General features: G+C 38.9%; 2 protein-coding genes across 2 annotated transcripts; both read left to right on the forward strand.

Annotated features, from left to right (window-relative positions):
* Positions 1–10,043: 10,043 nt before the first annotated feature.
* Positions 10,044–10,859, forward strand: LOC138907509 (uncharacterized). Its single transcript, XM_070198108.1, has 2 exons — positions 10,044–10,235; positions 10,308–10,859. The coding sequence occupies exons 1-2, from the start codon at positions 10,044–10,046 to the stop codon at positions 10,857–10,859; spliced, it is 744 nt and encodes a 247-aa protein (XP_070054209.1).
* Positions 10,860–17,199: 6,340 nt separating this feature from the next.
* On the forward strand, positions 17,200–17,833 carry LOC138907510 (uncharacterized). Its single transcript, XM_070198109.1, has 2 exons — positions 17,200–17,432; positions 17,602–17,833. Exons 1-2 carry the CDS (start codon positions 17,200–17,202, stop codon positions 17,831–17,833), a joined length of 465 nt encoding a protein of 154 aa, XP_070054210.1.
* The last annotated feature ends 6,444 nt before the right edge of the window (positions 17,834–24,277 follow it).

Here is a 24,277-nt window from a genome sequence, read left to right on the forward strand (position 1 = left end):
TTATAAACCCTTAGTTAATTCACCCTTGATTTTTTATTAATCTCATTTAGATTGTGTTGATTGTTAGTTGGTTTATCCAGCGGGTTGGGTTAGGTATCATCATGGCTAGTTGGATTTTGGATCGTGACAAGTTGGTATCAGAGCTCTGGGTTCATAGGTTCTACTAGTCATGAGCAAGTGTCTAGTAGAGTATTGTGGATCGGTATGATGACGTACACACCTATCTTTGATAGGCTACAGGGCATCTAGGAAAAAATTCCAATCTTTCTTTCCTTATCGTGCGGTATTGATTCATCTTGAAGCGTATCTTTTTGAATTCCTTCCAGTCACTCATGTGTTATGTTGAGGTCTGGGTATCAGCTATGCATCGACGGCTTATGAATCCATGGATGAGGTGCGCGATGTGTTTTCTGTGTTTTGGTGATAGGCCAATCTGGAGAACTTGAGGATGGATTTTGATCGCAGCTTGAGCTCGGTAGTTTCATTTGTGTAAGTATGTTCCTTTGGACTTATATGTCTGGTAGTGTCCCTAGGAGTGGGACTGGTGGTTCAGTGAGTGGTTGGATAGTTATATGATGAGTATTATGTGACTGCGGAATGTGCTTAGATGGTTTGGATGTGACGGGAAGAATTTTGCTTGGGATGCGAAGGGAATATTAATGCTTGATTTGTTGTACAATCTCAAGTTATGAGTGTATTGAGGGATCTTTTATATTGTTGATTTATGGAATGTAGTAGATTCTTATGTCTTGTTGACGAGTTCAGACTCGGAAAAATTTAGTGATTGCATAGTGGTTGTGGCCATGAAAGGGCATAGAGAAATACCAGTTTGAGGCTAAGTAGGTGGGTTATCTCCTGCGGGATGTTCTGAGGTTGTGTGATTCTTATGATGATTTTGTGAAGAGTTTCTTTCTACCGGTGGGTTACATGTGTTGCAATTTGAATTTGGATCGCTTGAGGAAGTTGGATGGATTGTCACGAGGATGAATATGAGTTTATCAAATGATTTGAAGTATTTTTATGATTAGTGCTATATGAGTTCACGAAGGATTTGGCTGAATTATAGCACGAGATCATGGAAATTATGGAGTACGGATATCGTGGAATATCGTATGTTATGTTCTATGGATTGGAGCCAAGTGGGGAAGTCTGCTATTGACGATCTTATTGCATGGTTATGTGTTATATTAGTTTCGGTCTGAGGCATATTTGTGGATCAGTTGTGACTTGAAAAGGTTGGTTTTGAGGATGACTTGAGCAAGGGAATTGTTGGATGCATGATACACTACACTTTATGAATATATGGAAATCTTGGAATGGTTCAGGTTTAATATTCGTGGTGGAGGTAGTGTGCATGGAATAGGGATTCACTCAGTTTCTTAGAAATTTGGAGTACTTCTTTGGGTGTTTGTGTGATAATGGAGCGCAGGTCGTTCGGCTCGTTTGGGCAGTGCATTTGAGATTAGAATGGGATGGATAACTCTTGAGAAGTTCTAATGAGTTCATGATTCAGATGTGGTATTTGAGGAATTTTCGAATTTGTAAATGGCTAAGATCTGAGATTTATATTGGATGGTGTCGAGACTCGCGATATTTGTATATCATTGTGGATTCAACATTTTAGTATCAGAAAGGTAAAGAAAATAGCTTCAGATTCACATAAGGTCTCTTTAGAGTGGGCATTTCGGTTGTGGTACTATCGGGTGCGTAAGAGGGAATGAAGTGGCTTATGGGCTTTAGGACGACATGATTTCATGCTAAGATCTCTTGTGGGAAGCTTTGGATTAAGGATCATGGTGTAATGGCAAAGAGAAGTGTTATCTCGAAGGAATAGTATGGCTTGGTAGTAGATTGGATCAGCATGGTAGTAGAAATGATCGGTTCTTTTGGTTCTTTTGATGTGGTGAGTCTCTACCGGTGTTTTATGGAAATACTCTCAGGTTTGGCGATCTGCTTGATTTGGTTGAGTTAGAGAGATTCAGTTCTGATGGTTGGTTATGTGCAAATGGGTTCCGAAGAGTTCTCGATGGTGTCGACCCCGACATGAGATGGATATTTTCTACATGCATGGGGAGTTTGTTTTGTGTTGTGATTTTCTCCTGGATGGGATCAAATGGCATGTTTCTGGCTGATTGAGTATGTATCCTCCTTGTGACTTAGAGTTTATAAGGGGATTCTCATGCTTTCATATGATGGTATGTTAGAGGTGGTGCGTCGTGTGGGATTGAGATTTGCATGTGCAAGTTTGCGATCTAGTTTCAAAGGGAAGATCTTGAGTTATAGACCATATAGAAGGTTTCTGATGTTTAGAAGAATGCTGGCACTATCTAGTATCACCTGAGAAGAGTGTGCATTTCAGAAGGCGCCTTGTGTTTTGACTTACGGATGATTCATTCGTATTGTGGTACTAGCCTGGTTGATCAACTACTGATGTTTAGATTTTACTATGTGGCACGGAAGAATTATAGAAGTATTTCTCGTCAGATGATTGTGTATGTGGGATGTGTTAGTCATTCGAGTTGTGGAGTTGGGATCGGATATTGTGATTCATGTATTCTAGGGATTTGGAGACTAGAAGGGTTCTCAGAGGCAGATTGTTCCTTGGTTGCGGACTGTGAATGTATGGCCAAAGTAAGACATCTAATAGTATGTGTTATCTTTAGGTTATAGTGGACTTTTGGAGGATTATTTATCTATTAGTGGATGGCCGGAGTTGATTTGAGGGCCCATTGATAGGCCTAATGAGGATGTGTATTCTACATCGGGTCAGATGTTTTTACATAGCACAGCTATTGTTGAAGGACGTGTCATCGGTTAGAGTTGATATTATTGGTGTATGTTGGGTTCCATGTATTGCTCTTCTATGCTGCAATAGGTTATGACACTATTGATTATTTACACACATGATGCGGTTTTATTTGGGCCTTGTGGCAAAATTCAAGCAAGATGGTTCTTGGGGTGTTGAATGGTTGATTGCGCCTTAGTTATGGTCTTTTCCTATTTGTGGTATATCGTGATATCCATTTCTCCATGGTTATGTCATGCACTTCATGTGTTTGTTGTTGATCTGTGTATAATTGATGATTTTGAGCATTATGGTTCAAGGTATTTCATGTGGACCGTTGTTTGGATGGGGTCACGCATCGCAACGAAGTGATGATGGGATATAATCCTTTGTGTTGAATTTGTGTGTTTTGGTTCTCATTTGTGTGATGGGTTCATAGCATTTCTCTTGCGGTGGTATTTGTTGAGCTTGCAGAACAGTTCTCTCATTTGATTCCCTTTCCATTTTAGGGTACATTAGAGTTGTTGCTTGTTTAGTGCACGGATTGCATGGTATGTGGCTCTAGGTGATATTGGTGTGGCATATCGGTCGAGCAGCTCGTATTGGATGAGATGAAGTTATTGGACCTGGAATGAGTACTATCGAATCTGATTAAGGTATGTTTGGAAGAATAACGTCACTAGTCAGCTTAAAATTTGGGCTACGGTTCTTATCGGGAGAGAAAGCTCCACGAGTTGTTGATCTGATGGGTGGTTAGGAGTTTCTACGTGTTTCTTTTATCATTTGGCAGTGTACGAAGTTTTAGAATAAGGTTTTATTTGATATGAGATTTGTTATCGGCACCAGATTTGTTATTGCGCATCTTTTGTGGGAGGAAGTTATTGCTATGAGTATCTGAGTAATGTGGTATATCATGTGATTACATCTTGGGTTATGGTTATGGCTTGATACAGCTATTCAGACTTATAGGGTGTGTAGATGCAAGAATCGGGTCTTATAATGAACTCCGAATCTTGAAAATTGGGTTCTAAGGTTTACAGACTAAGGATAAAGTAAGGATCTTCAGTTATGTTATGTTGTCAAGCTTACATGGATTGGGGTGATGTGGGATCACTCATGGGTATGCATGGTGAGTATACACAATGATTTGATAGCTTTGGAAAGACTCTTGGAGCGTTCGAGGACGAACGTATGTTTAAGTGGGGGAGAATGTAATGACCCGACCGGTCATTTTGAGTATTTGCATTCCGTTTGGCGAGATAGGGCACCTGGCTAGGACAGATGGGAGGCGAGGATGAGCTCGTCCCTGGCCAAGTGAGGTGCGGTCTGGGTCCTGGTCTTTTCCATGCCTTGCACTGATTCCCTTTCGTGCTTTATTCTTGTATTTTCAACATTTTTGTATGCAACTTTTATTCCTCTTCGCATTCAAATGGTCCTACATATAAAATCAACTCAATTAAGCTCAAACTTCGCACACACTTTATTATTAAAATATCAAAATATAAGGTAAGTAATGTACTCAAAACATAAAATTATAGCCGAACATCATCACCCCCACACTTAAACATTGCTCACCCTCGAGTCAACCAACTAATTACTCTATCCTTGGGCACCTACGACTTAGCACATTCAAAGCACACTATACCTATGACTATGGTTGATACCAACAACTAAGCTCTAGCATATACATTTCAACACACACTTTCTATAGCTTATCCAATACTTCAAAAATAGTCACAACATAAACAACATGTTTATAATAATCCTAGCCTTAAAAACTGACTCGATGTAACAATGCACTCATGGCTTGAACACTCAATATCGTAGGGAAGTCTAATAACATAACCTATTCATCATGAAACCATGTGCCCTCATAACAAAACCAAAGAGAGTAAGCAGTACACATATTCGAATCTTATGCTCAAATATAGTTTAAGGACTCACGCAGATGAAGGAAACCACTCACCCTCACAAAGAAGTTACATGCATGCAAAAGGTACCATAGGCTTGCCCATTATTAAAAACCTCTCCCAATATAGGCCTGCTCAATCTAAAATCAATTACGACTTTATCATGATTATAATGTGGGTTAAGGGACGGGTAGGATGTATATATGGATAATAGTGGCTAACCCTCCAAATCACTTTAATGCATCACATAATCACTTTAAGTGCAACTTTCTTCAACCCAACTTCAAACTCACAAGCAAGATCACCCCAAAATATATTCCCTCTCTTTAAGCATTATTTTAACTCGCACTTATTAGCAATGACAAGATGGCTTCTTTCTTTTGCTACATAATTTTTTTCTCTTTTTTTTTAATAGCATTTCTCTTGTACCTTGCATTCCTTGCAAGCAGTGCATTCCTTGCTAGCACTTTTCTTCCTTTTAATAGATCCTGCAATGACCCAGTCGGTTATTTTGTGTATTTGATTATGCTCCGCTATTCGATGCTTCCCATAGGTGTATTTATTGCTATATGACTTGCGGAGATGGTTGGTTTGGTTTCAGGGAGGTTTTAGATTAAATTAGAACACTTAGTTCCTAGTTTGGAAGCTTAAGTTGCAAGTATTGGCCAAGTTTGACTTCTGTGTATTTGACCTCATATCGGAGTTTTGATAGTTCCGTTAGGACCGAATCGTGATTTTAGACTTGGGCGTTGCTCGGATTTGGATTTGGAGGTTCCTAGGTTGTTTTGGCTCTTCTTGGCGAAGGTTGGCAATTTGAAGGTTTAGAAGTTCATAGGTTTGACTCATAGTTGAATTTATGGTTATTGTTGTTCGTTTGAGATTTCGAGACTTGTAATGTGTTCTCATGGTGATTTATGATATGTGTGTAAAATTTGAGGTCATTCCGAGTTGTTTAGGCATGTTCGGCGTAAGTTTGGAATTCGAAAATTTGGATTGGTTCATTAAGCTTGAATTGAGGTACGATTCCTGATTTTGATGTTATTTTGTGATTTGAGGCCTCGAGCAGGTCAATGTTATATTTTGGGATTAGTTGGTATGATTGAACGGGTTCTCGGGTGTGTTTCGGACCATTTCACTCATGTTTGGAGTTGCTGATTTTCTAGTGTTTTGGTGTTCATCGCGATCATGGATATGGTATCGCGGTCGCGGAGTATGTTTTGGGGATGGAACCTTTTGTTCTTCGTGTTCACGTTGGGGAAGCCACGATCACAGACAATATGGAGCTGAAGCTCTGCATTCGTGTTGGTGGGTCGTGATCATGTGGGGTCTGTGTCTGGCTAGGAGGTCAGGTGGCTTAGCCTTCGCATTCGTGGATGGGCGTCAGGTTCGTGTAGGCTTAAGAGTTGGTGAAGCGCGATCGCGGACAGTTGGTCGCGCTCACATAAGGTCTTCTGAGGCAACTTTGATTTGTGCTTCGCGATCGCGAAGGGTATCACTGGAAGATACTTAAGTATTCTATTTCGAGGGTTTTAGTTATTTTATCATATTTTGAGATTGAGAGCTTAGTTTGAGTGATTTTTTAGGGGATTTTAACAATTTGGATTGGGGTAAGTTTTATTTACTCAAATTTTATTATTATTCATGATTCCATCCTTGATTTTAGCATTTGATTTGATGAATCTAAGTGAATAAAATTAGGGATTTTGGCAAAACTTTTCTATAATGAAAAATAGGGATTTGAACCCCGATTTGGAGTTGGATTTGGATGAAACCCATATGGTTGGACTCGTATTCGAATGGGTGTTCGGAATTTGTGACTTTTGTCGGGTTTCAGAAGGCAAGCTTGGGTTGACTTTTTGATTTTTATAGAGATCATAGAATTATTAATTTGAGTCGATTTCTATAGTCGTGTTTGATATTATTGAGTCGTTTTTGGCTAGATTTGACTCGTTTGGAGGTCGAATAGAGAGGCAAGGTATTTTTTAGAGTATTGATTTGGTTTATTTGAGGAAAGTATCTTTTCTAACCTTGTGTGGGAAAATACCCCTTAGGATTTGGCCTTAATTATCTATTTGTGTTATGTGAAAGGTGACGTGTACAAGAGGTGACAAGCGTTTACACGGGCGTATGTGTGGTTTATGACTGGATTAGGCCTTAGGCTATTAATATATTTTAAATTGGGATTGTTTTCCATATGAAATATGATTAATCACTTTGTGATTACATGATCATGATTGCTACATTTGACTTGGCCATAGTCATGCGTTATTGTTGAATACTCCTCCGCACTTTTATGTTATTGTCATGTCCTTGTATAGTTTGTTGTTAACCTGTGAGCTTATATCTTGATGAAACTTTGGGTATTGTTGTTTTGTGATATTGTGACATATGTGGACATATTGTGCAGGTTGATTGATGTTATGTGGAGTATAAGGGTGGCAAGATGCGCATGCGGCGACATAAGGGGGGCATTTCATTGTGAAACGTATGCGGCGAGATAAGGGTGTTTTATGTGCGTGCGGCGATATAAGGGAGGCATTTTATTGTGATAGGCATGCGATGAAATAAGGGTGGAATTGTTGATGATGTTATGTGATGATTCAGAGGTGTCTTTCTTGATTTTGTTTATGTGTGAAACGAGGTTGAAATTTCGATTTCTTACATGTTTCTTAAACACTTCCATCTTGTATTTTAAGGAGTTGTTAGTTGAATTGACATGCTATTACATGCCCCACTTCTTGATGATTTATTGACTAAAAAGAGTTTTCTACATTGATATTTTGCACAGGTATTTGACTAGAGAGTATCACGTGACTTGAACCTCATCACTACTTCATCGAGGCTAGTCTTGATTCTTACTGGGTACCGACTGTGGTGTATTCATACTACGCTTCTGCACATTCTTTGTGCATATCCAGGTACTTCTGATTGAGCGTATCTATAGAGAGGTGTGCTTGAGCTTATTGGAGACTTCACCTCGGAGTCACCCTATTTACTTTATTTCTATTGTTTATATATTACAAATAGTATTGTACTCTTCGAGACTTGATATGTATTCCATGTAGAGATTATGACTCAGTATTATCGGGCTTTGGGAAGTTGATTATTGTATCCACATTTGGCTGAATTACCGCATTTCGCAGTTTTTGTTAAATTTGAAGTTGTTATATTTTGATTGATTTTGTTTTATGATAGGCTTACCTAGTCTTAGAGACTAGGTGCCATCACGACCCCTATGGTGGGATTTGGGTCATGACAAGTTGATATCAGAGCTCAAGGTTCATAGGTTCTACGAGTCATGAGCAAGTTTAGTACAGTCTTACGGATTGGTACGAAAACGTTTGTACTTATCTTTGGGACGCTACCAAACTGTTAGGAAACTTTACTTTCTTTCATTATGTATCGTGAAGATTTGTTTATTCAAAAGTTTGAATCTTTAATCTTCTATTCTCTTACAGATGGTGAGGACACGCTCTACCGGATCAGATGATCAGACACCCATGCTCCCTGCTAGAGCCGCGAGAGGCCAAGGATGAGGTAGAGGCCGAAGATGGGCACGTGCTACAACTAGAGTACCTACCAGAGCAGTAGTTGTGGAGCTTCCAGCAGCTCCAGTTGAGGATTAGGAGCCTGAGCATGATGAGCGGGCACCTGAGCAGCCTATTGCTATGTTGGGGCTCCAGGACATCTTGGCATACTTCATGAGTACGTTCGAGAGCTTGTCCCAAGCAAGGTTGATTTTGGTTGTACCATCTACTTCATAGGTTGGGGGAGGATCTCAGACTCCCGCTGCCCGTACACCAGAGCAATCGGCTCGTTCTTATCAGACATCGAATGTTGTGCTAGTGCATCTAATAGTTGAAGTTCAACCTTAGGTCGGTCCAGTTGCATCGGTTGAGGAGAAGAGATTAGAGAGGTTCCAGAAGTATCATCTTCCTCATTTCAGCGGCGGAGCTTTTGAGGATGCACAGGGTTTCTTGGACCAGTGTCACCACATTCTGCGTGCTATGGGTTTGGTGGAGTTGAGTGGGGTCGACCTTTCTATGAGGCGAGTAGGCCATCTGGCACAACACCACTTATTTGGTCTCAGTTATCTGATCTTTGCTTAAGAGAGTTTATTCCACAGACCCGCATGGATGAGTTGCGCAGTGAGTTTGAGATGTTGCGCCAGGGGGGTATGAATGTGTCTAAGTATGCTATAAGGTTTACAAAGTTATCTCGTCATGCACCTGCCTTGGCTTCCACTGATAGAGAGAGAGAGAGAGAGAGAGAGAGAGAGAGAGAGAGAGAGAGAGAGAGAGAGTCCGTAGATTTATAGAGGGACTCGTCTATAGCCTCAGATTTGGGATGTCACAGGAGTTGGAGACTGAGACTCCATTCCATCAGGTTGTGGATATTATTAAGAGGTTGGAGTGTATCCACGGGCAGGATTGATAGGATATGGAGGCTAAGAAGCCTCGAGGTTTTGTAGGATTTAGTGTTTCTTGCTATTCAATTTTGGCGCATCATGGCGGAGGCTTTGTTAGTCAACCAATTCAGTTCGCACTTCAGGTTATCTGTAGTGCTCCAGCTAGTTAGGGACCTCAGGGCACTCATACCAGATAGCCATTTTTAGTGCACCTTCTGCATGGGGCTCCAACGGTGATTATTCCAGCTGTCTAGGGCAGACACCAATACCAATAGCTACACACGTAGAGCGTTTGTTATGAGTGTGGTGATACTAGGCATATTGTGAGAGATTGTACCAGACTTTAAAGGGGTGGACCTCAGCAGGGTACTCAGGCTATGGTTTTCGCTCTAGTTGCTACTCCATCAGCATAGCCAGCTAAGGGTGAGGACAAGCGGATAGAGGACGTCTTAGAGAGGAAGACCATGCCTGTTGTTATGTTTTCCTCGGTAGGACTGAGGTAGTTGCATCAGATGCCATCATTACAGGTATTGTTCCGATCTGCCATAGAGATGCATCAGTTTTATTTGATTCGGGTTCTACTTATTCGTACGTGACATCCTATTTTTCTTCATATTTAGATATGTCTCGTGATTATTTGGATACTCATGTTTATGTGTCCACACCCGTTGGGGATTATATTGTGGTGGACTGTGTCTATCGTTCTTGTTTGGTCACTATCGGGGGCTATAAGACTAGGGGTGACCTTCTGTTGCTTAATATGGTGGATTTTGACGTGATCTTGGGCATGGATTGGTTATCTCTGTATCATGCTATTCTTGATTTCATGCTAAGACCATGATGTTGGCTATGCCGGGGTCACCGATGTTGGACTGAAGAGGTTCCTTGGGTCATATTCCTAGTAGAGTGTGAGGAGAGCTTTAAGAAGCTCAAGACTGCCATGACTACAACTCCAGTTCTGGTTTTTCCTTCCGTATCAGGTTCATATACAGTCTACTATGATGCTTCATGGGTTGGCATTAGGTGTGTATTGATGCAAGATGGTAGGGTGATTGCCTATGCTTCGCGTCAGTTGAAGCCTCATGAGAAGAACTACCCAATGCACGATTTGGAGTTAGCAGCCATTGTTTATGTGCTTAAGCTTTGGAGGCACTATCTTTATGGTGTGTCTTGTGAAGTATACATGAATCACTGAATTCTTCAGCACCTATTTAAGCAAAAGGACTTGAGCTTGAGGCAACGAAGGTGGTTAGAGCTACGAAAGGACTATGATATCACCACTATTTATCATCCCAAGAAGGTGAATATGGTGGCCGATGCTTTAAGTAGGAAGGCAGAGAGCATATGTAGTCTTGTTTTTATCCCAGCTAGGGAGAAACCGTTAGCATTGGATGTGCAAGCTTTGGCCAACATGTTCGTGAGGTTAAATATTTCAGAGCCTGGCAAGGTTCTTGCTTGTGTTGTATCACGGTCGTCCTTGTTTGAGTGCATCAAGGTGCGTCAGTATGATGATCCCCACTTGCTTGTCCTTAAGGACACGATGCAGCACGGCTATGCCAAGGAGCTGACTATTGGTAATGATGGGATATTGAGGCTTCAGGGCAGGATTTGTATGCTTAATACGGATGGGTTGCGGGAGCTGATTCATGAGGAGGCCCATAGTTCGCGGTATTCCATTCATCCTGCTGTTGCGAAGATGTACCATGATTTGAAGCAGCAATGCTGGTGGAGAAAGATGAATAAAGATAGTGTCTGAATTGTCAGCAAGTTAAATATGAGCATCAGAGATCGGGTGATTTTCTCTAGAGGCTAGATATATCGGAGTGGAAGTGGGAGCATACTATGGATTTTGTAGTTGGGTTGCTACTGACCTTGAGGAGATTTGATGATGTGTGGGTTATTGTGGATAGACTGACCAAGTCTGCATATTTCATTCCATTCATGACCACCCACACCTCTGAGCAGTAGGCTCGGATTTATCTTAGAGAGATTGTTCGTCTGCATGGTGTGCCTGTGTCTATTATCTCGGATCGAGGCATTCAGTTTACATCGTATTTTTGGAGAGCAGTGTAGCGTGAGTTGGGCACACAGGTCAAGCTGAGTACGGCATTTCATTCATAGACGGATGGGGGATCTGAGCGTACTATCCAGATCTTGGAGGACATGTTACAAGCCTATGACATTTATTTTGGGGTTTAGTGGGATCAGTTTCTACTGCTACCATAGTTCGCCTACAGCAATAGCTACCAATCGAGCATCCAGAGGGCTCCGTATGAGGCCGTATATGGGAGGTAGTGTCGTTCTCCAGTTTGTTTTCGAGCCTGGGGAGGCTAGATTGTTGGGCACTGATTTTCTTCGTGATGCTTTGGAGAAGGTGAAATTGATTCAGGAGAGGCTTCGTACAGCGCAGTCCAGGCAAAAGAGTTATGCTGATAGGAAGGCTCATGATGTGGCATTCATGGTGGGTAAGATGGTTCTACTCAGAGTTTCGCCCATGAAGGGTGTGATGAGGTTTGGGAAGAAGGGCAAGTTGAGCCCTCGGTTGGCTCTTTTGAGGTTCTTGAGAGAGTTGGTGAGGTGGCCTACAGACTTGGTTTGCCACCCAACTTATTGGGAGTTCATCCGGTGTTCTATGTTTCCATGCTCGAGAAGTACTATGTAGATCTGTCATATGTGTTAAATTTCAGCTCGGTGCAGTTGGACAAGGATTTGACTTATGTTGAGGAACCGGTAGTCATTTTGGGTAGGTAGGTCCAGAAGCTGAGGTCGAAGAGCAACGTAATAGTGAAGGTTCATTGGAGGGGTCAACCGGTCGAAGATGAGACTTGGGAGACCGAGCATGATATACGGAGCTGATATCCTCATATTTTTGGCACTTCATGTATGTTTCTAAACTCGTTCAAGGATGAACATTTATTTAAAAGGGGGAGAATGTAACGGACCTAGCCAGTCGTTTTATGTATTTGAGCCTTGTTCCCCTATTTGATGCTTCCCGTATGTATATTTTCTGTTATGTGACTTGCGGGGATGGTTGGTTTGGTTTCGGGGAGGTTTTGGATTGAATTGGAACACTTAGTTCATATTTTGGAAGCTTAAGTTGCAAGTGTTGACCAAATTTAACTTTTGCGTATTTGACCTTGGATCAGAGTTTTGATAGTTCCGTTAGGTCCGGATAGTAATTTTGGACTTAGCGTATGTTCGAATTTGTATTTGGAGATTCCTAGATTGTTTTAGCTCTTATTGGTGAAAGTCGGCAATATGAAGGTTTAGAAGTTCATAGGTTTGACCCATAGTTGACTCTATAGTTATCGAATTCCATTTGACATTATAGGTCTTGGAATAGTTTCGTATGGTGATTTATGATTTGTGTGTAAAATTTAAAGTCATTCCGAGTTGTTTAGGCATGTTCGGCGTAAGTTTGGAATTCAAAATTTTGGATTAGTTCATTAAGCTTAAATTAAGGCACGATTCGTGATTTTGATGTTATTTTGTGTTATTTGAGGCCTCGAGCAGGTCCGTATTATGTTTTGGGATTGGCCGGTGCGATTGGACGGGGTCCTAGGAGCCTCGGGTGTATTTTGGATGAGTTTCGTACCATTTCACTCATGTTTGGAGTTGCTGATTTTCTGGTATTTTGTTATTCATCGCGATCGCGGAGTGTGTTTTATGGCTGGCACCTTTTGTTCTTCACGTTCGTGTTGGGGAAGTCATGATCAAAGAAAGTGTGGAGCTAAAGCTCTGCGTTCGCGTAGGTGGGTCGCGATCGCATAGGGTCTGTGTCAGGCTGGGAGGTCAGGTGGCTTAGCCTTCGCGTTCGCTGAGGCATCGCGTTTGCATACGTTTAGGAGTTGGTGAAGTGCGATCACGGGTAGTTGGCCGCATTCACGTAGGGTCTTCTGAGGCAGCTTTGGTTTTGTAGTTCGCGATCACGAAGGGTATCACTAGGCAGATACTTAAATCTTCTAATTGCATTGATAACATAAAAATCTACTCTTATGTTGTTCAGAGTTCACTATTTGTTTTTCTTTATTTTAAACACTTATAGGTTTAATCCTTGTTTAGATAATTAGGATAGTTTAATTTTATTAACTGTTGATAACAAGTCATCGTGTGTTCGATATTTGACTTTTAATCACTTTATTACTTGACGACCGCATATACTTACGTGTGCGTTTGGCCGCAACAATCAACCTCCATAGTTGTTAGTTACTGCATTCTCTCATCATCGAAGTACTGATAATGAAGTTGTGTGATTGATAACTACTTTCCAATGGACTCAAGAAGATGTAATAAAAGTTAAATTATTTGATGGAGACTAAGGAAGTAAGTGAACCTCTATTTTATACGAAAGTTCCGCGTATTATAAATGCCAATAGTCAATTGGGTCTCACTTATACATACACATGCTAAAATTAGTAAGCAAGTCTTAAATTCCTAAAAGCTGCCGCAAGGTGTTGTCATTTCCAAGCCAAAATAAATATTACAGTACACATGTTTTGTAGAGAATGAACTCGGTTGCAGCATTGGACATTGCTAAAAATTTAGAATGTTTTTCACTAGATACATTTTATGCTTATATAATTCTTCTCTCAATGATCGTATCATTTTGTTTTTACAAAGTGATCGACTTATTTGACAAGGACGGACAATAGGCACAAGGGAACATAATGATAGCATTTGGTCAGTGGAGGGGATTGACATTTGCTCAAACGAGTACATGATGACTAGTAATCGTTTTTATGAAGTCAACTCTATCAACTTCTCCTGCAAAGATTAATAAAATTTCAGATGCCCACTCAAGAAAATGGCAATACAATGAAACAAAGTTTTCAAACGTGTTAAAGCATTGCAATCTCTTTTCCTGAGATAGGGGTATAGACTTTGCAGTTAGTTTTGAACGTTGTTTGAATTAACGCCTCATAATGTCTTAGGCACTGGGGAATTGAACTATTTCACCTTTTTCCCGATCCTTACTTTCACTTCACTGAATAAGATTTTCATTATTTGTTTGAAGTGAAAGCACGAAGGAACATGTTTAACCTACATTAGAAATTAAGATTTTTGGTGAAGTTAAATATACATTTTTTCAGGAAAATAAAGTGAATGACAAGAGAAAAAAAGTACAAGAAAACTGTTGTATTATTTTATGACCGACAATCACACTTCTTTCTGGCCCTCTTTACAATAATTAAAATATACTTAAAATGGGACATAGAGAGCCAAAAGAGGATAGAATTAGTTGGTGTCCAAATAAACTTAGGTACCAAAGGGTGTCTCACTATTACCAAAAGGCTTTGGTTCTAAAGTTGAGCATTTTGAAACCAAAACAAAACAAAAAAAAATGATAGTAAGTGCAATGAACTTTTTGGAAAGGAGATTTCCTACTTCTCCGCATTTGTGGCTTGTTTCCACAGTAGTCCATTTGTAACCAGCTATACAACTAGCCCCTAAAGGTGAGTGAGTTTGTAATTATTGAGTTTTTGTTTAATGAAATATTGTGAAATAGTGTGACACAAGTGTCCCTTTATTTATCACCAATAGAGCCATGAATGCCCCATTAGACTTTATCTCCCTTTGAGCTTTTGACTATATACTGCAAATACATATAATATGATAGTAGCTAATTCAAGTCTGCAGAGAAAAAGAGATCATGAGTGAGTGATTATTTGAAGTGTATAGTGCAGTCCAGCCAACTCCACAGGAAGATAGATGAATTAAAAACAGCTGAGTAGGCACACATTTGAAATAAAGAAAGGTGCACAAGAATAACGTGGTTTGACAATTGTTCGCTATCTTCATCTGATCAGTGAATGAAAAGCAAAAACGAATCCTTCTAACTGTGTTCAGTGTTCACCTTAACAAATCACTCATATTGAAGGCAAATTAGAAAGAGATTGAACAAGCATCAATTTATCGCCATCACTTACTTGCAACAGTGGCGAAGCCACATAGCTCAAAGGGGTATCAATTGACACCCTTTCGCCGAAAAACATTATATTGTTTAGATAGGTAAAGTTTTTTTTATATATATATATCATATGTTAGAATCGTTTTGACTTATTCGTATATTTACTTTTTAGTGAATATCCTGATGTTACTACTGCTTGTCAACTTAGGGTTTTTCACGATATACACCACATAATCTTAGTCCTTTTTTAAAAGTTTAAAAAAAAAAAAAAAAAGCGGCCAAGTGTTACCTCTTTGAGTAAGAGTCCAATTTATGTATGAAAATTATCAAATAGAGTAATATAAAAGGCGTCATCAATTAAAACTGTGTGAGACTGAATCTTGCTGGAGGATTGAGAGTTTGTTCACCGGTAGGGTTAGCTGCAATCTTTTTTTCTTTATTTTGATAATGGTGGTACTATTGAGATATTTCTTACCAACACAAATACCGAATAACTCTATAATAAAACATCTACTATCTTATATCGTAAACGCAAGGTGAGATCCTAACCAGGACATTTTCTTCCCTACCCTTTTAACACGTCCTCCCCACATAGGAAAAGAAAGAAAAATAAAGATAACACTGAAAGCTATTGGGCTGCAAGCCCATGGAGATCCACAAAAGTTAGTCAATTGTCAATTAACTACTTCTCTGTGATCATGTCTTATTTGCCATTAGCAAATTTGCTTTACTTATGCAATTTTCGGACATATTTCAACACTTCCTTTATTTTATTGTAAGTGCAGTCAGAAAGTATTTAAAATTTCAATGTGCTTATAAATAAATTAAGGAAGCAGTTAAATTTAATTTAAGCGGAAGAAGTTGGCTAAAAAGTAACTCAAACTTTCTTATTTGATGAATAATATTTAACGAGTTAGATAGATTAAAATATAATGTTTAAATTACCATTCATTCAAAACAATAAATGTCAGGATAAATGTGAAGAAGTAGCAGGTGGATTATTTTGCCTTTGCAAGCCCAAACAAGGTTTGTCATTCAATAAGTTTAAAATGCAAAAGAAGACCAGGTCATTCTAACAGCAAAAACGGACATTGATCACATTTGGTGCAGGATCACAAGGGATAAAACAAAAGAATCAAGTTTTCCTATCATTCAAATATGGACTAAGGAAACAATCTATCAACGGAAGCAAAGGAAAGGAAAAGTATCAATGATTAGAGATGAAAAAGGAAGAAGCAGCGGAAATCCAGAAGAAGTCAATGATTTGATAGATGATTGACAGAAGCTATTATAGGAAGGTCTCAAAATCACAGAAAAACAAGATTGTAAAACTCTACACGGGAGATCGTTAAAGCCCAAAATCAGGGGATCCATTATCAATCACTCAAGTAACGGGAATATCTGCCCAACGGAAGAAAAGCTTGTCAAGGCCACAAGTCAAGGAAGATCAACCGAAACTTGACATTATTCTTAGAACGAATCAATTTAAGATTCAGTTCAAGGATCAACTCCCTTGGGTTTGTAATCTCTCAAGATTCACATCAATCAAGAGTCAAAAAAGCCTCACGAAGTATATATACATATGTTCCAGGCTTGAAGCAGATATACTTTGAATGAACCATTATCACTCTTTTTGTTCTACTCCAAACAAGCATTATATTTTTTTTTAGACCTGCTGTGTAATTAGTGAGAGAAGAAAAATAGATAAACACCGGTGAGGCATTATATCAAGAAGGAAAAAGTGACATAGAGACTAAGTTGTTGGTGTAAACCTACATCAACATCTTGTAATCGAGAAACTTCAAATACTGAAAGAGATCACCCTTGCAACCCAAGGGGACTTGACGTAGGATTCACATTGAATCTGAACTAGTATAAAAATTCCGGTGTCTTTATTTCCTGCACTTTACTTCTGCATTATTATTATTCTATTTTTATCTCTAGTCGACTAATTGATAAACTAGCCAACTACTTAGAATACTGAAAATAAAAATCGACAATCCCCCCCCCCCCCCTGTACTTTCAATTGGTATCAGAGCATGTCTCACACTTTTATCTTTTGCTTAACAGCTAGTGAGAAAAGATCATGGCAAACCAAGCAACAATTAGAGCACTATTTCAAGAAGGGACATCGCAAGTAAGGCCACCATACTTCAATGGATAATATTTCTCTCACTGGAAAGTACGCATGGAAATCTATGAAAAATCCTATGACGTCAAAGTATGGCGTGTCATAAAAAAGGAAAACTATCCATTACCTGCAGCAGCTCAACCTCCCGTGGATCTTGAGGATATAGACGAATACACAGATGAGCAAATGGTTTTTGTTCAAGTTAATGCTAAGGCTCGAAATTTGCTCTATAATGCTATAAGTGGAGAAGAGTACGACAAAATTTCAAGCTGTGATACTACCAAAGAAATGTGAGATAAACTGAAAGTTACTTTTGAAGGAACCAGCAAAGTGAAAGAAATACGGACAAACATGTTGGTTCATGACTATAAACTCTTCCAGGTAAAAGAAAGAGAATCCATTGAGGAAATGTTTGCAAGATTTAGCAAAATCATTAGTGATCTGAAAGCCTTACTCAAGTGGTGATCAAGTTCAAAAAATTCTGAGGAGTTTGCCTACTACATGGCAAACAAAAGTAGCTGCTCTCGAATCCCAAGATCTAAACAAACTTTCATATGATGAATTACGAGGATATCTTATAGCATTCGAGAAAACCCATCTCAAGAAAACAAATCAGAAAGAGAAGAAGAAAACAGTTGCCTTCAAAGCTACAACTGAAGGACCTGAAGATGATATTGATGAAGATCCATAAGCTCTTGAAGAAGAAATTTTCATGGTATAAAGGAACATGAATGGATTAATGAGAAGGTATAGAAATACAAATAATGGAAAGATGTCATCCAGACGAACCAGGCAATATAATGAATAAGACAAGAATGATGGAAAATGTTATGAATACGGAAGGTACTGGCATGTTCAAGCTGAATGTCCTGAACTTCAAAGAAAAGCCTCTAGAGGATTCAACAAAAACAGATCTTTCGAAAGCTGAAGTGATGAAGAGAGCTCAGACCATGAAGAAATAGTAAACCTGTGCTTCATGACAATTATAGAAAATGATATGAACATATACTCTGGATGTTGGACTGATGAAGACACATCAGATAATGAAAGCAAATAAAATACTGAAAATTATTTCATGGCACACGGTGAAACAAGCGAGGTAAGATCCTATAACTGTGATAGATGTAATAAATTGCAGGATATTCTTGATCTCATCCTAAAGGAGTCACAATAGATGTTGAATTAATTGAAAAGACTCAATAGGGAAAAGAAAGACTGGGAACTCAAACTTGAAGTATGTGAAATCGAAAGGGATGTACTTCAAGATGAGGTTCAGGAATTACAAATGTAGCTGAATGGCATGCGCAAATCTACCAGTCACAGTTCCATCAAGTCCAACCATGCAACCTACAAGTCAACTGGATAAGGACCGGCCATAACTGAGTCCACAAGTACTAACACAAATGATATATCAAAAACTGGATCAATCAATATGTATCATTACTGTAACAAAGTTGGACATAAATACTCTTTTTGCAGATTTCATAAGTCTAATATTTCGGGATGGATTTGGAAACCCAAAGACAAGCCTGATTCCAGTAGAACTAACCAGGAAGGACCCAAGCAAGCTTGGGTACCTAAAATAATGTGATAATTCTATTTTTCAGGAACACCACAGAAAGAGTCGTAAAGGAAAATGGTACTTAGACAGTGCATGTTTCAGTCACATGACAGGTGACAAAAATCGATTCAAAGAAGTTACTAAGATAAATGGAGGAAGTGTCAAATTTGGTGATGATTCAAGAGGAAAGATAGTTGGCACCGACACAGTTCCACTCAATAACAACTGTGACATTAATGAGGTATAACTTGAAGATAGACTCAACTATAATCTCCTGAGTATAAGTCAGCTATGTGATTCAAGGTATGAAGTTAAATTCAAGAAAAAAGGATGTGCTACTGAAGATGAGTCAGGTAAAATAATACTCCCAGGAAAAAGGTACGAAAGTTTTTACATTCTTGATGGCATTGAAAATTTAGATAGTCATATCTGCTTAGCATCTATATCTGATGATCCATGGTTGTGGCATAAGAAACTAGGTCATGCAAGCATGCATCTAATTGAGAAACTCTCCAAGCATGATTTAGTTATTGGACTTCCTAAGCTCAATTTTTCTAGAAATCATGTATGTGATACATGTCAGATTGGTAAACAAACCAGAAACTCTCTCAAAAGCAAAGACATTGTGTCTACAACCAAGCCCTTACAATTGCTTCACATGGATTCATTTGGACCCATTAGAACTACTAGCATTGGAGGAAAGCGATATGCTTTTGTTATTATTGATTACTACTAACATTTTACATGGGTAATTTTCTTATCTCATAAAGATGAAGCTTTGAAATACTTTGAGATTTTCTGTAAAAGAGTTGAAAGAGAAAAAGGGTATCTCATTACAACCATCCAAAGTGACCATGGAGGAGAATTCAAAAGCAGAGCATTTGAAGATTTCTGCAATGATCAAGGATATACTTACAACTTTTCAGCTCCAAGATCACTTCAACAGAATGGAGTAGTTGAGCGAAAAAATCGAACTCTACAAGATATGGCTAGAACAATGATATTGGAACATTCACTGCCAAATCATTTGTGGGTAGAAGCAGTAAGCACAACCTGCCACATTCTCAACGGATGTCTTATAAGACCTATCGTGAATAAAACTCCATACGAATTATGGAAAGGTAAACGGCCCAACATAGGCTATTTTCATCCATTTGGCAGCAAGTGTTTCATTCACAATAACGGTAAGGATAATCTTGTAAATATTTATCCAAGGAGTAACGAATGTATTTTTCTGGGTTATTCCATAAATAGTAGATCTCTTAGAGTTTATAATTAACTTACTTTATCTGTAGAAGAATCAGTACATGTCATATTTGATGAAAATAACACTACGACCGAGAAAGGAATTGTTGCAGGTGATGAAGATATCAGCCAAGAAACATCACAGACAAGCAAGTCACAAAAGTCGATTGATAGTACAACCATTATCACATAGTTGACTAATGAACCTGTCAACAATCAACCAGAATCATAGAAGGAGTCAACTACTCCTATGATTGGAACACGTCCAAATAAGTGGAGAAGTGAACCGGAATATCCTCAGAAATTTATCATAGGAGATCCAAGTGAAGGAATGAAAACTAGTGGAGCTCTCAAGAAAAAGGCAAATGTAGCACTCATCTCTCAGATCGAACCAAAGAAGGTTGAGGAAGCCTCAAAAAACTCAAGTTGTGTACAAGCAATGCAGGAGGAACTCGATCAATGTGATAAAAATTAAGTCTGGGAACTACTACCTAAGCCTGCAAATGATGTCGTAGTTAGAACCAAATGGGTTTTCAGAAACAAGCGAAATGAAGATGGAAAGGTTGTGCGAAACAAAGCCAGATTAGTAGCCCAAGGCTACTCACAATAGGAAGGAATCGACTACGATGAGACTTTCGCTCCAGTAGCTCGACTAGAGTCTATACGGATACTTTTGCATATGCATCCTTCAAACGATTTAGACTTTTCTATATGGATGTCAAAAGAGCCTTTTTAAATGGCTTTATTGATGAGGAGGTGTATGTAAAACAACCTCTTAGTTTTGAAGACTCAAAATTTTCTTACCACGTGTATAAGTTGACTAAAGCATTATATGGACTCAAACAAGATCCTCGAGCCTGGTACGAAAGGCTTAGCTCATTTCTACTTGATCATGCTTTTACAAGAGGTAAAGTAGATACTACATTATTTATCTAAAGATCATCAGGAGGTAATCTTATTATTCAAGTCTATGTTGATGATATTATCTTTGGAAGTGATAACCCTCTTTTGTGCAAGGGATTTCCTAATCTCATGCAAAGTGAGTTTCAAATGAGCATGATGGGAGAGCTTACGTTTTTCCTTGGACTTCAAATTCAATAATATGAAGAAGAAACTTTTGTATGCCAGACAAAATACACAAAAGAATTAATTCAAAAGTTTGGCATGAGCAGTGCTAAAGCAATTGGTACACCAATGAGCCCGTCAACAAGTCTCGACTAGGACGAAAAAGGAAATTTAGTTAATGAAACTAAATACCGTGGAATGATTGGCTCTTTGCTTTACTTGACTGTCAGTCGACCAGATATTATGTCCAGTATGTGTAAATATGCCAGGTTTCAGTAAGCTCCTAAGGAATCGCACCTGACTGCAGTAAAGAGAATAATTCGTTATCTCATCGGAACCGTTTCATATGGACTATGGTACCCACGTTCTAACAATTTTAAGCTTGAAGGTTTTTCAGATGCTGATCTTGCAGGTGATAAGGAAGACAGAAAGAGCACTAGTGGAACATGTCAATTACTAGGAAAGGCATTAATATCATGGAACAGTAAGAAACAAGGCTCGGTTGCATTATCCACAACTGAGGCAGAATATATTGTCATTGGAAAGTGTTGTGCACAGTTTCTATGGATGTCTCGGCAACTAGGTGACTATGAACTATTTTTTAAACCTATTCAAATATTTTGTAATAACTCTAGTGATATATGTCTCTCAAAGAATCTTGTGCATCATTCTAGGGCTAAGCATATAGATATTAAACATCATTTTATTAGAGATCATGTCCTTAAGGAAGATATAGAGTTATCATTTGTTGGCACCACTGATCAACTAGCAGACATTTTTACTAAGCCTTTACTTGAAGATAGATATTGCTCCCTAAAAGAACTACTTGGCATTATTTTGCTTGATCATAAAAATTAGGACCTATATGTTAATTTTAATTCTTGCATTTCTAATGTTTTCAATTTTATTTTCTCTGTAAGTATGCATTAATTAAGCGCCTCCGATTTCCCTCACTTTTTCCATCAGTCGCAGTTTTCAAGAAAGGAAAATCAATCATCATGACCTTTCACTGACACCCTTTCTTTCCTGTACTCAACCGTCAAAATCTCTTCTTTTTAATCCTCTAAACCATATTCTATTGTCTTCATTGTTCTTATCGCTCAGAAACCCTACTTCAAAAATTTTCTAATGGCTAAACACTCCAAGAATCCCTCTGCCTCCACAAGAAAAAGTACTCATTCTAAGGGAAAACCCTCTTCTCATCCTCCAGAATAAGTAGACCTAGGGTCTGACCACTCATAAGGGTTTGCCTCTTCTCAAGCAGAACCATCTGACCACTCTCACCGAATATGAGAAAAATCTCTTGGCAAAAGGCCCATGGAAGCCCCCCTTGAATCTTTTACCCCCAGGAAATCCAAAGTAGACCTCTCGAGTTCTCTAAAGTCTGACCTCAATTTTTGGGATACCCCAAATAGAGATTTCTTTGTTGCTCTCAAAGACAAGCCAATTGCTCACGGCAGAGTAATCGATCTTGATGACATTGAGGCCCTCACTTATAAGGTAAATGATTTGTTTGTTTTTCAAGGATGGTCTAAATTTCTCTCTGTACCCCCTCCCAAAGTTTATGAACCTTTAGTGATTCTATGTCAATCTTCGTTCTAGCAAGCCTGATAAGTTAGAATCCCTAGTTGTAGGAAAATGCATTGTCCTTGATTGTGCCATGTTTGACTCAATTTTTCAATGTAAGTGCTCTGGCTTCCCCATGCTTTTCAAAAATACCTGGCCTGATGATTTTGAAATTTATTTTGATCAAGCAAAACGTTGTATAGCCGAGTGTCCATCTGATTTCCTTCCTAACCAGTTAGGTCCCAGTGATGTTAGTTTCGAAAATCGAGTTCTGGCCCAAATTGTTGCAACTACCCTTCTTTCTCGCACTGGCTCATTCTCCACCTTCTCTCAACGAGACACCTTTCTTGTCTATTGTCTAGCGATCAAACTTAAGGTTAAATTATCCTCATGGGTCATAAACTTCATGATTGAAAGTGCTGACGACCCCACCAGTCTACCCTATGGTATGGTTATCACTCACCTCTTGGAAGCCCACAACATCTCTATCTCATAATACCTTTTTGTTTCTGTTCAAAATCCTACAACTCTATAGCCTTTGCCAGTATGGGGTATGTGTGTGTTAAGGGTTCCTGGGTGAAGAAACAGGAGGGTGAAGTCAATAATGTTCAGCCTGATTCAAAGATCAAAGCCTCTGTTTCCCATCATAGTGTAAGTGATCCCGATCTTGTAGAAAATTGACTGCTATTGACAACAAGCTGACCATCATCAAGGACCTTCTTGCGGCAACTCAATCAACGGTTGGGGACATTCATTCCATCTCTAAAGAGACTAGGTCCGATGTTTCAAAGATAAGGATCAAAATTCTCAAACTTGCAGAAAACGCAGTCAAAGCTTCAAGGAAGTACATGACAAGATTGACGGGGTGACAGTTTCAGCTAATGCCAGCTTTGAGCGACTAAATGAGGCAATTTGCAACACTCTCACTTATTTCTTGCGTCGTTAGTTGTGGATGTTTCAGATAATCTTTTATTGTTTTGCTGTTTTGGACTGGATAACCAGTCGCTGGATATTTTCTTTACTTTTGCTAAACTGTGCATGCCTATAATTTGCAAATATTTGCCTATAATTTGCCTGTTTCTGCTTAATTTAAACTGTATATATGCATATCCCCTCTTTGCTGATGCCAAATAGGGGGAGAAAAGATAGTTATACATTGCAGGACAAATAGCAGCACATGTTGAGGGGGAGTCGACTGAAGCATATACAGCACTTGTTGAGGGGGAGTCGACTATCACTCTATGAAAATCAACTTACAGGTCGACTACAGTAGAGAAAGCCAACAAGGAAGTAAACTTTTGTTTATATATTATTTTTTTGTCATCATCAAAAAGAGGGAGATTGTTAAATATGAGTATCAATAATGAAAATATAATATATCACGTTTGGTGCAGGATCATAAGGGATAAAACAAAGGAATCAAGATTCCCTATCATTCAAGCATGGACTAAGGAAACAATCTATCAACGGAAGCAAAGGAAAGGAAAAGTATCAATGATTAGAGATGAAAAAGGAAGAAGCAGCGAAAATCCAGAAGAAGAATCAATCAATGATTTGATAGATGATTGACGGAAGCTATTATAGGAAGGTCTCAAAATCACAGGAAAACAAGATTGCAAAGCTTTACACGGGAGATCGTTAAAGCCCAAAATTAGGGGATCCATCATCAATCACTCAAGTAACGGGAAGATCTGCCCA

The sequence above is a fragment of the Nicotiana tomentosiformis genome, chromosome 3 (assembly GCF_000390325.3).
Source record: "Nicotiana tomentosiformis chromosome 3, ASM39032v3, whole genome shotgun sequence".
Lineage (NCBI taxonomy): Eukaryota > Viridiplantae > Streptophyta > Magnoliopsida > Solanales > Solanaceae > Nicotiana > Nicotiana tomentosiformis.